The 19148-nt window shown below is 45.4% G+C and overlaps 1 protein-coding gene across 1 annotated transcript; it reads left to right on the top strand.

The window, feature by feature from the left end:
- The first annotated feature begins 390 nt into the window (after positions 1-390).
- LOC147984238 (uncharacterized) lies at positions 391-1284 on the top strand. Its single transcript, XM_087541020.1, has one exon. It carries the CDS (start codon positions 391-393, stop codon positions 1282-1284), a length of 894 nt encoding a protein of 297 aa, XP_087397146.1.
- Positions 1285-19148: the final 17864 nt, after the last annotated feature.

Below are 19148 nucleotides of genomic sequence, written 5' to 3'. Positions count from 1 at the left end.
CAGTTTACATAACAAATTGGCTTGGGATTTATTTCCACAAAGTACAAAAATAGTGGGAGGGTCCAAGTACAATAAAGATGACTCTGTAAAATAAACTATACTCTTTTTTTGCAATTCAAATAAACTATACTCTAATTTATAGAATCATGTATACATAGTGACGAGTGAGCCTGAAATCTCTGTTCCTATCTTGAAATCTCCATGACCATGAGGCAAGTAGCTCTGCTGCAGTCTGAGCACGACCTTGTTCATCAAACCAATCGAAGAAACTAAGTAAACAATGCAGCAGAAGAAAACAAAACCCCACTTAGCGATTGCCCCCAATCGAAGGATATACCGATGAGAAGAACGCCAAAAGTAAGGATCATCCAACTGACGCGTCACTGGCAAATGGCGATGCCAAGAAACCAAGCGAACGAGCCTCTCATTCTCAGGCCACCCGCCGCTCTCTTCGCAGAGGCAGAGCACTCGGGGACGATGGACGAGGTGCACCGCGCACGCGACGTGGCGGTTGTCGCCCCCATGCCGCTCGGGGACGAGCTCGAGGGGCTCCGGGCCGAGCTGGCCGCGGCCAAGAGCCGCCTCGCCGCGACGGCCGCCGAGATACCGCCCCTCAAGTCGCTCATCGAGTCCACCAACGGCAGCATCGCCTCGAGGCAGCAGGAGGAGGGCAAGAAGCAGGCGGCCGTGGACGAGCTCCGGCTGCGCGCCGACCAAGGCCGGGACGAGCTCCGGCGGCTCCTGCTGGAGTTGGCCGCGGCCCGCGACGCCAAGGACGCGCTGGAGCGGCGGGTGTCCGTCCGGCGCCAGGCGGCGCGCGCGCTGCAGCTGGCCGAGCGAGCCGTGGCGGCGGAGACCCACGCGCTGGCGTGGTCCGCGGCCGCGGCGGCCGAGCAGCTGAACGCGCGCTCCGGCGGGGCCGACGACGACGACGATGACGCCCACCACGACGTCGTGGCGGTGCCCGCGCGGAGCTACGAGGAGCTGCGGCACAGAGTGGAGGACGAGGAGCGGAAGGCGGACGCGCGCGTGGAGGAGGCCGAGGCGCTGCGGCGCGCAGCGAAGGCGAGGCGGGCCGCGGCCGTGGGGAGGCTGGAGGCGGCGCGCGCCAGGAGGCGCGAGGCCGCCGACAGCCGCCGCCGCGACGTGGATCACCGGCGCGGCAAGATGGAGACCGGGAAGGGGCCAGTCAAGAGCAGGAGCTGGCAGGCGTGCCTGGTGGTCAAGAAGAAGCTGGGGGGCTTCTTCTGCAAGGAACGCAAAGCTTCACGCGGTCGTTCTTGAGCGGCCAGCCGGCGGCGAGCGGCCATCAGAGACGTACATCCGCAGGCGGGTACAACAACGATGCAGGTTTGCATGTAGCATGCACTGGCGCACCGTCCACAATGTGTTCTGACTTTTTTCTTGTTTATTATTAATAATAAAAATAATAAAGAGGATAATTGTTGAAACAAAATAAAATAATACAGAGGTGCTTCATCCACACCCCTCCCCCCCTCTTTGTGTATTGCTTCTCCCTCCTCTCACAAATGATTTGCGTTGGTTTGGTGATCTATTGCTCATGTTTTTCTTTTTGAAAAAGACACAAATTTATTATGAATGTTCATCAGTAGTATAAAACACCCAAAATATAATAACAACACAATAAGGTCCCTCGACCATCGAAGCGATATGTCAAAATGCAGGGTGGATCTCGGAAGATGGAAAGATCTCCCCCTTAACGACCACTATAGTCGTCGGAACGAGCCGACATCACGTCTTTGTCACCATCCTCCTATCGTAGCCGGCTTAATTTTGTCAATAGTACTTGGGAAATATTCGTATACGTGTCGCCAAGGACCAACGTCAGTATATCCGTCAAAGTAATCTAAACAAAATGAGACTTTATTTAGACAAGAAGACCGATCTTGATGAGACGTGGAACATGTAGTGGTAACAAATTGAATCGGATTAGCGGTGGCAATGCCTAGACTATACACAACAACATGCAAGGCAAGAGGTCCAGACCAGTGTGTGGCACACTATGGACAGGGCTGTAGCTGCGACACAAAGGCCAGGGAGTAATGTCTGTTTTGAACCCTGAAATTGTAGGGAGCGGCACAAACGAACCCCACATCCAAGTCCCTGAAATTGATACCCTATACTCTTCGTTCTCGGTAATTCTAGACCCTGGGCCCGTTTGGCGCACCGGGAAAAAGATGATCCTGGATGGGATTAATCGCCACTCCCACATGCACCGCCATGGTTGCCTCTTTTGCCCAAGGTTCCTTATTTTCATAAAAACTTTCGGAAATATTTTAGGGGAATTTTTCGAAGATGATTTCCATATGTTTTCCACGTACCTCTACCTTTTCAGGTTTCGGAGGTTTCCGAAAATTCATTTTGATGAATTCTTTCAAAGTAATTACCTATATAGTGTCAGTATCTACCCCGAGAGGATCACCGGTAATGTAGTGCTTAAGTAGTTGTCCATCACCACTCTCTGTTTGGTGCCCTCGACACTGTTGATCTTTATGGCTCCTAACATGTAGACATCTTCGATAATATATGGACCTTCCCACCCAAAGAGAAGTTTATCTACAAAATATCTGAAACGAAACTTGTACAATATAACCTTATCACCTATTTCGAATTTAGATTTTTGTATTATCTTGCCATGCTATCTTTCAATTTCTCTTTAAACATTTTTGCATTCTCGTATGCTTCATTCCTCCTTTCGTCTAAAGCACCCATATCAAACAATCTCTTTTCTCCGGCTTTACCGAAAAAGCTTGTGGCCTAGAATGACTCGGCATCCTTTTTCTCAAATTCTTCAAGTCTAGCCTCTAGTTCCAAAATCTTCAACTCATAGTCTTGAGGCACATCATCCGACATATTTGCTCTCTATAGCGGCGAAGCTAAACAACGACATATTTGTCATCCTGATACCAATTTAAGGATCAAAGATGCCTGAAATGTTGACTAGAAGTAGGTGAATAGACGACTACCAATTGAAGGATGGGTATGCCAAAAGTTCCCAAGCTTGTTCATAGCCAATAACGATTGATAAAGGAATCTAAACCTGGTCAAAGATAACACAACTTGTTTTTCTTTAAATCTATCAGAAGCACTATATTTTAGGACAGAGGGAGTACGGCATTTAGCAGGAATTCCGGTTTTGAACTTCCGTTTGAATTTCCGGTTTTCAAATTTTGGAGAAACAACTAGGAGGGTCCTAAAATTTGGTCGCGGCCGTGTTCGGCATGGAATGTTGCATCTACTCCACTCGACTCGCAAGGCGACGAGCCCGCTGATGCCGACCGAGAATATTCTCGGTGCATGCAGCTGTATATTCCATTTTTTATTTTTCTCTTGAGGTAAAAGCACAGCAGACCCAGGAACTTGTCGGGCGTGTGATGTTTTGGCCCACAAACTTGCAAAACCTCACTCCGCCACCCACAAACTTGCAGCCGACGTGAAAAAAACCCAAAGCCAGTCCTGACGTGACATCTAGCGGAGGCGGGGCTGAGGCGGTCGTCGCCCGTGTTTGCAGAAACCCCCCTAGGCTTAACAGTAATAAACCCGCACCCCACATCTCTCGTTCCCCATCCCAGCTGCAGCCAAATCCCTAGTGTCTCTCCCTCTCGTTCTCCTCTGTATCGCCCGACGACAGAAGCATGAGAGCTAGGTCGGCGACGGCGAGTCTACGCTTTGGAGCGAGTGGTAGCAGGAAGGCGGCGCCATTGGAGTCGGCGGAGCCATGGGTGGGGGCGGATCCGTTGGTCTGCTCGGCGGATCCGTTAGAGGCGACTGGTTCATTGGCGGCAGCGGACCCGGATAACCTTGGGCCAAGGAGTCGTTCGTCGTCAACTTTGGGGCTCTATCTGCATCTCAGGTTTAGTTCTTCGCACACACGAATTACATTTGTTCGGTGGGATGTACAAGTGATTGACGATTTAGGGTTTGAGTTTTGGTAGGATGACGTGCTTCCTGAATTCAAGTTTGGGCTACCTAAATATGAGCACGATCCAGACTATTGTGGCATTGAGAAGGGGGATCTCTGCATTCATCTGAATGCCCCTGACATTGCAGGCACATCTGCAGCTACTGCTAGGGAAAGAGGGGCTGCAAGGGGAAGGAACTCTGAAAGAATTGCAGGAGGTAGAACTGGAAGAGGTGCTGGAAGGGGAAGGAATTCTGGAAGCACTACAACAGCTAGTACTGAAAGAGGTGCTGGAAGAACTTAGGCGTTGACACATCTATAGAACTTGGAGTTGGTGCATATTACATGTTGTTTGGAGATGACAGGGTTACAGAAATGATGAGATGCGCTGGTAGTGCCATTACATTAGTATAACTACAAGTTCATGAATGAACTTCATTTGTGACAGAAAATGTAAGAGTTCATGAATGAGCTTTCTTTAGTGATGTTAGGACTACAACAAACTGCATGGTGCTGCTGCCAAGATGAACTGTATTTTGTGACAGCAAACTCCTTTATGATGTACTTGTTTAAATGATGTTTGAACTCCTCTCTGCTGGTTAAATTATGTGCTCAGATTCTGAATTTTTTCAGTCATTTACCTATGTATTCCTGAATGTTTCTATATATGCAAATAAATAAGCTAAAATGCATGCCAGTAGCAAAAGAAACATATGCAGTCTGAAACTATGAAATTATGTACAACAATTTTGTACCCAAGCCAATTTTGTACTAAAGCTACGAAATTCTGTACAGATATTGTATAGCAACATATGCAGTCTGAAACTTTGTATGTTCAAAATAGCAAAAGAAAAATAAAGAAATTGGCTTGGGTATTGAACCTAGGACCTGCCATTCCGCTCTATAGTGCTTTGCCAGTAGAATAGGAGTAACGTTTTATCTCAATACAGCTAGTCTCTTGTACTGAATGAACTTTGGGCGTCGTCTCTATCGTGCCGCCCGTACTACTGTCAGCAAGAAGAGCCACGCAGCGACATCCTCGAAGCCAATGGCAGCTTCCCGCAGGTGGCTGCTCCCCTCCGTCGGGCTGCAGAAGCAGAGTACGCAGCCAAAGAGCGAGCAAGGGCAAAGACAAGTTCCTAGGCCGGTTGTGCTTCTGCTGTTGGGCGATACAGAGGGAGAGACACGAAGGATTTGGCTGCCGCTGGAATGGGGAACGAGAGAGATGTGGGGTGCGGGTTTATTACTGTTAAGCCCAAGGGGGGTTCTGCAAAAGCAGGCAATGACCGCCTCGGCTCCGCCTCCGCCAGATGTCGTGTCAGGATTGGCTTTGGATTATTTTGCACATCAGCTGCAAGTTTGTGGGTAGCGGAGTGGGGTTTTGCATGTTTGTGGGCTAAAACATCACGGGCCTGACAAGTTCCTGGCCTGCCGTGCTTTTACCTTTTTCTCTTTCGTTTTCACCTAGTACGAGCTTTACGAGGTGAGGTGCCAGCTACTTCTCCGCCGACAGTGACCGTGACCGATCGCAGCTGCGGTGCAGAGTCAGCTTTCTTTTTTTTCCCTCGAAATTTTCTCCAGATATTGGATCGTGGGTCTGCTGACACATCCATCCACACTTGACTCCAGAGCCTTAACTGCCACCGTCCGTCCACCGAGCGCACGCCAGATGCGGCGGTGGCAGTGTCGCCTCGCGGCCGCCGGGGCCCTGGTCGCCGCCGTGCTGGCTCTAGGCGCCGCGGGGCCGCGCTCGCCGGCGCCGCTGCGGTTCGCGCCGGGTGGCCGGTTCAAGCTGGCGCTGTTCGCCGACCTGCATTACGGCGAGAACGCCTGGACGGACTGGGGCCCCGCGCAGGACGACGCCTCCGACCACGTCATGGCCGCCGTGCTCGACGCCGAGAACCCAGGTGCGTACCATATAATCCGGTGGCCGCCTCATCCCCTCCCCTTTTGGTTTAAGTAATGCACCTGCTACCTTTCAAAGATGCATGATGGTTATATTTTCCGATTTTTGTGAAAAGATATGTGAGGTATTCATGGATGATTTCTCCGTTTATGGATCCTCTTTTGATGATTGCTTAAGCAACCTTGATCGAGTTTTGCAGAGATGTGAAGAAACTAACCTTGTCTTGAATTGGGAGAAATGCCACTTTATGGTTAATGAAGGTATTGTCTTGGGGCACAAAATTTCTGAAAGAGGCATTGAAGTTGATAAAGCTAAAGTTGATGCTATTGAAAAGATGCCGTGTCCCAAGGACATCAAAGGTATAAGAAGTTTCCTTGGTCATGCCTGTTTTATAGTAAGTTCATTAAGGACTTCTCAAAAATTTCTCGGACTCTGACTAATTTATTACAAAAAGATATACTGTTCGTCTTTGATAATGATTGTGTAGAAGCATTTGAAATACTTAAGAAAGCATTGATCTCTGCACCTATTGCTCAGCCACCTGATTGGAATTTACCTTTTGAAATTATGTGCGATGCTAGTGATTATGCGTAGGTACTGTTCTAGGGCAAAGAGTTGATAAGAAATTAAATGTTATTCAATATGCTAGTAAAACTCTAGACAATGCCTAGAGAAATTATGCTACTACTGAAAAAGAATTCTTAGTCGTTGTATTTGCTTGTGATAAGTTCATACCTTATATTGTTGATTCTAAAGTAGCTATTCACACTGATCATGCTGCTATTAAATATCTTATGGAAAATAAAGATGCTAAACCTAGACTTATTAGATGGGTTCTCTTGCTACAAGAATTTGATTTGCATATTATTGATAGAAAGGGAGCTGAGAACCCCGTTGCAGACAACTTGTCTAGGTTAGAAAATGTGCTTGATGACCCACTACCTATTGATGATAGCTTTCCTGATGAACAATTAAATGTCATAAATGCTTCTCATACTGCTCCATGGTATGCTGATTATGCTAATTACATTGTTGCTAAATTTATACCACCTAGTTTTACATACCAGCAAAAGAAAAAGTTTTTCTATGATTTACAACATTACTTCTGGGATGACCCACACCCTTATAAAGAAGGAGTAGATGGTATTATTAGACGTTGTGTACCTGAGCATGAACAGGAACAGATTCTATGCAAGTGTCACTCTGAGGCTTATGGAGGACACCATGCTGGAGATAGAACTGCACATAAGGTATTGCAATCCGGTTTTTATTGGCCTACTCTCTTCAAGGATGCCCGTAAGTTTGTCTTATCTTGTGATGAATGTCAAAGAATTGGTAATATTAGTAGAAATCAAGAAATGCCCATGAATTATTCACTTGTTATTGAACCATTTGATGTTTGGGGCTTTGATTATATGGGGCCGTTTCCTTCCTCTAATGGATATACACATATTTTAGTTGCTGTTGATTATGTTACTAAGTGGGTAGAAGCTATTCCAACTAGTAGTGTTGATCATAACACCTCTATTAAGATGCTTAAAGAAGTTATTTTTCCGAGGTTTGGAGTCCCTAGATATTTAATTACTGATGGTGGTTCACATTTTATTCATGGTGCTTTCCGTAAAATGCTTGCTAAGTATGATGTTAATCATAGAATTGCATCTCCTTATCACCCACATTCTAGTGGTCAAGTAGAATTGAGTAATAGAGAACTCAAATTAATTTTGCAAAAGACCGTTAATAGATCTAGAAAGAATTGGTCCAAGAAACTTGATGATGCATTATGGGCCTATAGAACTGCATATAAAAATCCTATGGGTATGCCTTCGTATAAAATGGTTTATGGTAAAGCATGTCATTTACCTCTTGAGCTAGAACATAAGGCATATTGGTCCATTAAAGAGCTCAATTATGATTTCAAACTTGCCGGTGAGAAGAGGTTATTTGACATTAGCTCACTTGATGAATGGAGAACCCAAGCCTATGAGAATGCCAAATTCTTTAAAGAAAAAGTTAAAAGATGGCATGACACAAGAATACAAAAGCATGAGTTTAATGTAGGTGATTATGTATTGCTATACAACTCTCGTTTAAGATCTTTTGCAGGAAAGCTTCTTTCTAAATGGGAAGGTCCTTATGTTATCGAGGAGGTCTATCGTTCCGGTGCCATAAAAATCAACAACTTTGAAGGCACAAATCCGAAGGTGGTGAATGGTCAAAGAATCAAACATTATATCTCAGGTAATCCTATAAATGTTGAAACCAATGTTATTGAAACCGTAAACCCGGAGGAATACATAAGGTACACTTTCCGGAACGTTTTAGACTCTGAAAAGGAATAGGTATGTGGTACGGTAAGTAAACTGAATCCAAAACAGTTCTAATGGCAATTTTTCTCCATTTTGGAATATTTAGAAAAATAGAAAAATAAGAAGAAGTCCAGAAAGGACACGAGGGCTCCATGAGGGTGGAGGGCGCGCCCCCTGCCTCGTGGGCACCTCGTGCGCTCTCCGGACTCTGTTTTCTTGCATGATACGTATTTTGGTCGGTAAAAATTCATTATATAATCTCCCGGAGCTTTTGACTCCCGTATCATGCAAATATCTCTCATCTTTGTTTTGAGCTATTTTTCTGACAGATCTAGGTCGTCATGTCGTCTTCAAGTTCCCCCAAGGACAAGTTTTTCGAGAAGGTCATCAACCCCTACCTCGCGGAAGTGCTCCAACACCCTCAAACCATTGAGATGCATGAGGGGGTGCTGCACATCCGCGATGTTGAGGGACCAAGGAGGACCGGAAGCGTGGAGACAAGGCTCGAGGCAATGGAGCAACAAGTTTTCAAGTGCCAGGAGATGGTGGAACACGGACTCGACACCAACCATATGATGATCGCGGAGTTCACCAACAACCACAAGCTGGATGCCAAGAACATTGGGGAGACCATCTTCAAGCTTCACGAGAAGATCGAGCACCTCCAAGCCCAAATCTATGACTTACAAAACCAAAACTGTGAGTATGAATATAGATTCAAGAGGATGAGTTTGGCTGCAGATTTGAGGATCCCAGAGACTCGTTCATCCTTCTATGATGGCGAGCCTATGCCTTGGAAGAGAGACGACAAGCCTACATCATCAACAACTCCACCCTCTCCACCAACAAAGAAGAACTGAGTATTTGGTATGGGAACTCCCCTTGGCAACTGCCAAGCTTGGGGGAGGTGCCCCGGTATCGTATCACCATCACTTCTATCTTTACCGTTTTTCTTAGTTCGATCCTTTTGGTAATATCTTGATCTAGTAGCATAAAATTTTAGTATGATCTAGTTGTGAGTTCTGCTTTATGATCCTTCTATGTAATCGAGTCCGTGAGCTATATAATAAAGATTAGTTAATAAAGATTAGTGTTGAGTCAAGGGCTTGATGATTTTGCTATGATCTTGAGTGAATAAAATAAAAGAGAAAGAATAAAAAGAAATAAAAGAGATCATATGGATCTTATGGAGAGTAATGAGCTCACATAGAAAGAGTATGATGAATAAAAGTCGTTGAGAGTTGACAAACATAGTTTTGGTCATCGTTGCAATTAATAGGAAGTAATAAAGAAAGAGAGGTCTTCACATATAAATACACTATCTTGGACATCTTTTATGATTGTGAGCACTCATTAAAATATGACATGCTAAAGAGTTGAGTTGGATAAGGAAGACAACGTAATGGGTTATGTTTTCTTACATCTGAGATAAATTATATTGTCATGGATCATCCAACATGATTGAGCTTGCCTTTCCCCCTCATGCTAGCCAAATTCTTTGCACCAAGTAGAGATACTACTTGTTCTTCCAAACACCCTTAAACCAGTTTTGCCATGAGAGTCCACCATACCTACCTATGGATTGAGTAAGATTCCTCAGGTAAGTTGTCATCGGTGCAAGCAATAAAAATTTCCCTCTAAATATGTATGACTTATTAGTGTGGGAGAAAATAAGCTTTATACGATCGTGTGACACAGAAGAAATAAAAGCGACGGACTGCATAATAAAGGTCCATATCACAAGTGGCAATATAAAGTGACGTTCTTTCGCATTAAGATTTTGTGCATCCAACCATAAAAGCGCATGACAACCTCTGCTTCCCTCTGCAAAGGGCCTATCATTTACTTTTATCTCCTACCTTACATAAGAGTCATGGTGATCTTCACCCTTCCTTTTTACATTTTATCTTTTGGCAAGCACAACATGTCGGAAAGATCCTGGTATATATGGCTAATTGGATGTGAGTTTACATGAACTATTATTGTTGACATTACCCTTGAGGTAAAACATTGGGAGGCAAAACTATAAGCCCCTATCTTTCTCTGTGTCCGATTAAAACTCCATACCCATAAGTATTGCGTGAGTGTTAGCAATTGTGAAAGACTATATGATAGTTGAGTATGTGGACTTGCTGAAAAGCTCTTATCTTGAATCTTTCCTATGTTATGATAAATTGCAATTGCTCCAATGACTGAGATTATAGTTTGTTAGTTTTCAATGAAGTTTATGATTCATACTTGAAATTGTGATTGAATTGTTACTCTAGCATAAGAGATCATATGACAAGAATTATATAAGTTGCTGTTCTAAGAATGATCATGATGCCCTCATGTTCGTATTTTATTTTTATCGACGCCTCTATCTCTAAACATGTGGAAATATTTTTCGATTTCGGCTTTTGCTTGAGGACAAGCGAGGTCTAAGCTTGGGGGAGTTGATACGTCCATTTTACATCATGCTTTTATATCAATATTTATTGCATTATGGGCTGTTATTACACATTATGTCACAATACTTATGCCTATTCTCTCTAATTTTACAAGGTTTACATAAAGAGGGAGAATGCCGGCAGCTAGGATTCTGGGCTGGAAAAGGAGCAAATATTAGAGACCTATTCTGCATAGCTCCAAAAGTCCTGAAACTTCACGGAAGTAATTTTCAGAATATATAAAAAATACTGAGCGCAAGAACTTCGAAAGGGGGGCCACACCCTGGCCACGAGGGTGGGGGGCACGCCCTACCCCCTGGGCGCGCCCCCTGCCTCGTGGCCCCTGGTGGCCCTCCGATGCCCATCTTCTGCTATATGGAGTCTTTCGTTGAGGAAAAAATCATAAGCAAGCTTTCGGGATGAGACTCCGCCGCCACGAGGCGGAACCAATCTAGGGCTCTGGCGGAGCTGTTCTGCTGGGGAAACTTCCCTTCGGGAGGGGGAAATCATCGCCATCATCATCATCACCAACGATCCTCTCATCGGGAGGGGGTCAATCTCCATCAACATCTTCACCAGCACCATCTCCTCTCAAACACTACTTCATCTCTTGTATCCAATTCTTGTCTTCAAGTTTGGGATTGGTACCAATGGGTTGCAAGTAGTGTTAATTACTCCTTGTAGTTGATGCTAGTTGGTTTATTTGGTGGAAGATCATATGTTCAGATCCTATATGCATATTAATACCCCTCTGATTATGAATATGAATATGCTTTGTGAGTAGTTACGTTTGTTCCTGAGGACATGGGAGAAGTCTTGCTATTAGTAGTAATGTGAATTTGGTATTCGTTCGATATTTTGATGAGATGTATGTTGTCTCTCCTCTAGTGGTGTTATGTGAACGTCAACTACATGACACTTCACCATTATTTGGGCCTAGAGGAAGGCATTGGGAAGTAATAAGTAGATGATGGGTTGCTAGAGTGACAGAAGCTTAAACCCTAGTTTATGCGTTGCTTCGTAAGGGGCTGATTTGGATCCATATGTTTCATGCTATGGTTAGGTTTACCTTAATACTTTTGTTGTAGTTGCGGATGCTTGCAATAGAGGTTAATCATAAGTGGGATGCTTGTACAAGTAAGGACAACACCCAAGCACTGGTCCACCCACATACCAAATTATCAAAGTACCGAACGCGAATCATATGATCGTGATGAAACCTAGCTTGACGATAATTCCCATGTGTCCTCGGGAGCGCTTTTCTCTATATAAGAGTTTGTCCAGGCTTGTCCTTTGCTACAAAAAGGATTGGGCCATCTTGCTGCACTTTATTTACTTTTGTTACTTGTTGCTCGTTACAAATTATCTTATCACAAAACTGTCTGTTACCTATAATTTCAGTGCTTGCTGAGAATACCTTGCTGAAAACCGCTTATCATTTCCTTCTGCTCCTCGTTGGGTTCGACACTCTTACTTGTCGAAAGGACTACGATAGATCCCCTATACTTGTGGGTCATCAGATATCATGCCCTGTTGGGGCGAGATGCATTCACACGCTTTCAAGCTATACCTCATTACGGGTATATGAAACTCAAGATGCCCGGGCCCAATGGTATTATCACTCTTGCTAGTGATCCGGACATAGCCCTTCGGGCAGAAAACAAAACAGCATCCCTAGCCCTCGAGGCACTGTCTGAGGCCCTCGCGGCCGAAGAGTTAACCGAACTACGCTCTATGGTGGATAGGGATGGCATAATCCTTGATAAGCGTCCCAAATCCACCTCCTTCAAACCAACAGACGAAATAGTCAAATTTGAAGTCCACCCGACGGACCCCAAGAAGACAGCTTCCATCGGGGCACAATTGGACCCAATGGTTGACGCCGCACTATGAACGTTCCTATGTGAGAACTGGGACATATTCGCCTGGCACCCTTCTGATATGTCAGGAATCCCACGCAGGTTGGCCGAACACAGCCTCAATATATTGAAGGGATATACGCCGGTCAAGCAAACACTGCGGCACTTTTTCAAACCTAAACGACAAGCCATGGGGGAAGATCTAGCCAAGTTAATCGAGGCCGGATTCATCAAAGAGATAAAACACCTGGACTGCCTAACAAACCTGGTGATGGTGCTAAAGAAGGACAAATCCTAACGCCTGTGCGTCAATTTCAAAGACCTCAATAAGGCTTGCCCTAAGGATCGCTTCCCCTTCTGCCGCATCGATCAGATTATTGATGCTACTGCAGGACATGACTCACTGTGTTTCCTCGACGCATACTCCGGATACCATCAAATCAAAATGAAGGAGTCTGACCAAGCCGCAACGACATTCATCACCCCATACGGGCCTTTCTGCTTCAACACTATGGCCTTTGGGCTTGCAAACGCTAGCGCCACCTACCAACGCATGATGCAAACATGCCTGGAGAAACAAATTGGCAAGACAGTTGAAGCATATGTGGATGACGTCATCATCAAGACTAAGCACGTCGAGTCATTAATAGACGACCTGCGTCTCACATTCGAAAACCTCCGGACATATGACATCAAGCTCAATCCAAAAAAGTGTGTTTTCGGCGTCCCCACCGGAAAACTGCTAGGCTTCATCGTTTCCAATAGAGGAATTGGGGCAAACCCAACCAAAATCCGAGCTTTATCACAATTGGCTACACCAACAGACCTTAAACAGTTCAAAAAACTAGGCGGATGCGTGGCAGCTTTAAGCCGCTTTATCTCCAGACTAAGAGAAAAAGCATTGCCACTTTATCGCCTTCTCCGACGTACCGACCACTTCGAGTGGACGGAAGCGGCAACAGACGGGCTGGAGGAAATAAAGGCTCTTTTAGCGAGCAACCCAATCCTGGCCGCGCCAAACGTCGGCGAACCAATGTTATTATACATCTCTGCAACACACCAGGTGGTGAGCGCAATGCTCGTCGTTGAGCGAGAGGAGGACTGACACAAGTTCCCACTTCAGAAACCGGTGTACTACGTATCCACTATCCTCACACCATGCAAATCCCGGTACCCTCATTACCAAAAGATAACATATGCGGTCTTCATGGCATCCCGGAAGCTACGACACTACTTCCAAGAGTGTTCGATCACGGTGGCTTCCGAAGTACCACTCAATGATATAATAAATAACCGCGACATTTGCCAAGTGGGCTATTGAGCTCCTACCATTCGACATAACATACAAACCACGCCGAGCCATTAAATCCCAAGTATTGGCCGACTTCGTCGCTGAATGGACAGAGGCCGAACTCCCTAATGAGTATGCTACACTGGGTCATGCACTTCGATGGCTCTAAAATGCTGGCCGGTTTAGGAGTAGGCGTCATTTTAACGTCCCCCACTGGAGACACAGTCCAGTACGTACTCAAAATATTACACACAGACTCCAACAATGCAGCCGAATATGAGGCCTTGTTGCACGGTCTTCGGATGGCTACCTCCATGGGAATACAACGCCTGGAGGTGCGTGGGGATTCAAATCTCGCAATATCCCAAGTAAAGGGAGACTTCGACGCCAAGGATCCGAAGATGGCGGCCTCTCGCAACGCCGTACTCAAAATATCAGCTCGGTTCGAGGGACTCGAGTTTCATCATGTGGCTCGAGAAAGCAATCAAGCGGCGGATGTCCTTGCTCGCATGGGCGCCAAGGGTGACCCCGTCCCACCTAACATCTTTTCGGAAAGGCTCTTCAAGCCATCCGTGGTGTGGTAGGATGAGAGCGGCAACACTAGTCCGAATCTGATTATGTCCCCAGATTCCGAACACAATACCGATATCATCGGGGCTCAGCCACCGAAATAACACCATCGGCCCATCTAATAATGGCGGTAATCGCCCCATGGACCGAACCCTTCTTGGCCTACCTTAATAGGCGAGAGCTTCCTGGGGACCAGAATGAGGCTCACTGGATTGTGTGGCGCTCAAAAGCATACAAGGTCCATGACAGAGAGTGTAGCGACCCGACCCGAATGGGTCAAGTCTCTGTGCTTACGTGTCATCCCTGGATCGGTATGCTGACACACACAGTACTCGAAGGATTTATAACAGAGGTAAATCACATGTATAAAGTAATGTAAATACTATTACCTCAATCCATATAGCGGAAGCAACAAGGTTGTGGATTCCCATCAACACCAACGGCAAAGTTGAGTGTAGAAATCGTAACCCTAACGTATCACTTACTCGTCATAAGAAACCTGCAACATAAGACGTTGCAGCCCAAAATGGGTCAGTACATTGAATGTACTGGCAAATTCACACCATAGAGAAAATGATGAACAATGGCTACCACTATATGCATATTTGGCTGGTGGAAAGCTCTATGGTTATAAGGTTTTTGCGTAAAGCCAATTTTTCCCTACTGCAAAGGAAAAAGTTTATTTAACTATCATGGTGGTTGTTAAACATTGAGAATGGTTGACAGCATTCTCAATCCCAATTAAAAATAATTAAAAACCCAACAACATTAATTAGAAGTAACGTGATGAGATTCATATGATATTCAAGTACTAGATACTCAAGTTGTCCATAACCGGGGACACGGCTAATCATGATTAGTTTGTACACTCTGCAGAGGTTTGCGCACTTTTCCCCACATGACTCGATCGCCTCCGTTTGTTTTCTCGCACTACATGGTATTTGAGAAATGGATGACCGAGACATAGTCTTTCAGAAGCGCTAGCACCTTACATGTGGGGTAGACCGTACCACCTACAACCCCTACATCTGCTAGTCCACCCTGTAAGAGTTCGCACAACTTAGTCAACTATGCCAGAGCCCATAGTAGCATGTGGCTGCACACGGAAGTTTCTAGCATGAATTATCTTATGATCCCTTTGAGCCTGGGTGGCGGTAAAAAAAAACAGGCAAGTCCTGATAGACATCAGGTGCCTCAATCCACCCAGATGTGTGTTTATGTTGCCACCTTAAATAAACCATTAAAATTATCAACTCACATCTGTCATGGATATCACTCACCCAATCCACGTCTACTAGCATAGCATGGCATAATAAGCAAACGTAGAAGTAACTCCCAAAGGTTTCATAATAATACAGGTAATAGGTACTACCTCATCTACTTCCCATCCCGCAGTTTAATTAGATCCTAATCATGCAATGTGTGAGGATTGATCTAATGCAATAAAACTGGGTTGTAGAAAAGGTATGATCAAAGTGTGAACTTGCCTGCAATGTTGATGAAGATGATTCGCACTCAAAACTCGTGATAGATCTACTCGTCACACTCCGGTCAATCTATCGTAAGCAAACAATAGTAACCACACAATAAGTACTCATCTAATGCACAAGTAAAACTCGAACGAGAGAACGAACCAGATAGTTCAACTTAAGAACTCCGGTTGCAAAGAAAGAACGAACCGAACAAAGAAACGGAAAACAAACGGCGGAAGAAAACAACTCGGTTCTAGCAAGTTGAAACTAGGTCAAATTTTACCGGGGCAAAAACTTGTTTAAGTTGGTTAGACGGAACGGCGGTTTCGAAACAAAACTCCAGGCGCTTGAATCACCTGATTCCGATAAACGAGCGAGAAGATAAACTAGAACGAAGATCGGATCTGAGATCGCGATCGCGGAATAAATTCGACGAAAAGAAAAAGGACGAACGGTTAAACGGATGGGCGTCGTTAACCGGGAATAATCGGTGATCACGTTCGTTGAGACGAACGGTCCGAAAGAAGAACGAAAACCGATCTAGGGTTTTCGGAAAAGAAACCGAAAAAGAAAACGGAAATCCGATCTAGGGTTTCGGAAAAGAAACCAAAATGAAGAATCGGAGAGAAAAACCGGAAAAGAAAACCGGAACGGTTTCTTTTAAAAGAACCGAACCACGGGGAAGAAAAAGAGAGGCGCGGGGCTACCTCCGGCGAGGCGGGGCGAACGGTGGCGACGGCGGCGTGCTAGGGCGGCGGCGGCGCTATAGGGGCGGCGGCGAAGTGGGCAAGGTGCGGCGGCGCGGGTGTGGGGGGGGGGGCGGTGGCGGCGACTTGGGGCGCGGCGCGGGTGTGGGGTGCGGCTTGGGGAGGAGAGGGGGTTTGTGTTTTTGGTGTGAGGAGAGGGGGGTGTGGGGGTATTTATATTGGTGAGGGGAGATATTACTTGGGGTAGGGGACAAGAAAAAGAGAGGAAAAAGGAAAACGAAACAAAGGAAAGGGGAGGGGGCTACCCTAGAATCCTAAAAGCATTCGGCTAGAGCAAGGCGAGGCGGCGGCCTGGCTGGTTCCTGGCGCACGCGCGCGGCTGGGAGGCTGGGGCGGCCGGCCGGCTGGCTTGGGCCTTGGCCCGGCTAGCCTGGCTCCTTTTTTTTAACTGATTTCGCGCGCAGACAAACACAGAAAAGAAAATCTAAACGAGCTCCAAAATTACTAAAGTAAATTTTCCCCGACTCCTAAAAATGAGTCGAACAAAATGAACTTTTCTCCGGACCTAAAATGCAATTTTTGAAAACGCGCATTTTTCCCTATCCAAAGAAAAACAAACAAACACCGGAAAACGAAATTTGATCTATTTATTAAATCTTCATTTTTCCTATATTTTGGGAAAGTCATATTATTCCCTCTCTTATATTTTTTTTGACGTCCGAAAAATAATTGAAGATGAAATAAATAAATCAAATGATCCTCTTTTCCAATTCGAGAAAACTCTCAAATAAGAAAATAACGAAATCTCCAACTCTCTCCGAAGGTCCTTGAGTTGCGTGAAATTTCTAGGGTCGACCAAAAAGCAAGAAAATAAGATATGCATGATGATCTAATGTATAACATTCCAAATTGAAAATAAATTCAAAAGAGCTTTGAATTTAATTCTTTGAAACTCCCAACTCATATTTCATATAATTTGAAGAAGTCATTTTATCTTCTCTCGTGAAAATCATTGAGTCGCATAAGGTTTCAGAATTGAAAAAATATTTTCAAATGAAATTCAAATATTTTCAACAACCCTTTTCATTTAATTTAAATGGAAGAAGTCATATCATCTTCACTCAAGGGTTTTGTGTTTGAAAAGCATTTGAATTCATAGAGATCAGAAAGCAAATATGAAAGTTTGGGAAAGTCCTTTTATTCCCTCTCATTTAACTTTCAAAAGTTTTGAATTCACTCACTTTCAGACAATCAATCAAACAATCAGTCAAATCTATCTATTTATTCCAAAATTTAGAATTTTGGGATGTTACAGAGAGCTCTAAAAGAAAAGTGCTATCGGAGTCCTTTAAAGATGTATCTCCGAAGAAGAGGGACGACAGCTCCTGGCTGAAATCCATGCTGGTCTCGGCGGTCACCATGCCGCGGCTCAGGCCCTTGTAAGTAAGGCCTTCCGTACAGGTTTCTTTTGGCCGACGGCCCGAGCAGATGCACAGGACCTGGTCTAATGTCGTGTCGGATGCCAGCTCTTCGCCAATCAAAGCCATATGCCGCCTAGTGCTTTACAAATAATCCCCATTACCTGGCCTTTTGCAGTCTAGGGGCTTGATATGGTAGGACCCCTTAAATGAGGAAGCCATAAGAAAAAATATCTGCTAGTCATGGTAGATAAATTCACCAAATGGATAGAGGCCAAACCAGTGAAAACGACCGAAGCTGGACCGGTGATAGACTTTATATCCGGTGTCGTGCACCATTATGGTGTCCCACACAACATCATCACCGACAACAGCTCCAATTTCACAGCTAATGAAGTGAAATCCTGGTGTGCTAAATTGGGCATTAAGCTCGATTACACCTCGGTCTATCATCCACAAATGAACGGTCAAGTCGAACGAGCTAATGGTCTTATTATGAGAGGCATTAAGCCTAGACTAGTGCGGTCATTGAAAGAATCAGACAAGCACTGGGTTGAGGAGATGGACTCCGTACTCTGGGGGCTTCGGACCACGCCCAATCGCACTACCGGATACACACCATTCTTCACGGTGTACGGCGCAGAGGCCATTTTGCCCTGTAACATCATTCATGACTCACCTCGAGTGCACATGTATGAAGAGAGAGAAGCCGAGTTGGGTCGGCAGGACAGTTGATACGTCTCCAACATATCTATAATTTTTGATTGTTCCATGCTATATTTGTTGGGGAACGTTGCATAAAACAAAAATTTTCCTACGGTTTCACCAAGAACCATCTATGAGTTCATCTAGCAATGAGTGATCGGATTGCATCTACATACCTTTGTAGATCACGCGCGGAAGCGTTCAAAGAACGGGGATGAGGAAGGCGTACTCGACGTGATCCAAATCACCGGAGATCCTAGCGCCGAACGGACAGCACCTCCGCGTTCAACACACGTACGGTTAGCGTAACGTCTCCTTCTTCTTGATCCAGCAAGGGGGAAGGAGAGGTTGAGGAAGATGGCTCCAGCAGCAGCACGACGGCGTGGTGGTGATGGAGCTACAGTACTCCGGCAGGGCTTCGCCAAGCACTATGGAGGAGGAGGAGGTGTTGGAGAGGGAGAGGGAGGCACCAAAGGCAAGGGTGAGAGGTCCTCCCTTCCCCCCACTATATATAGGGGGCCTAGGGGGGGGGCGCCGGCCCTAGGAGATGCAATATCCTA

This window comes from Triticum urartu, chromosome 2A (assembly GCF_056163025.1).
Source record: "Triticum urartu cultivar PI428250 chromosome 2A, HENAU_Tu73, whole genome shotgun sequence".
Taxonomy (NCBI): domain Eukaryota; kingdom Viridiplantae; phylum Streptophyta; class Magnoliopsida; order Poales; family Poaceae; genus Triticum; species Triticum urartu.
This window is presented reverse-complemented; position numbering and strand designations above follow the sequence as displayed.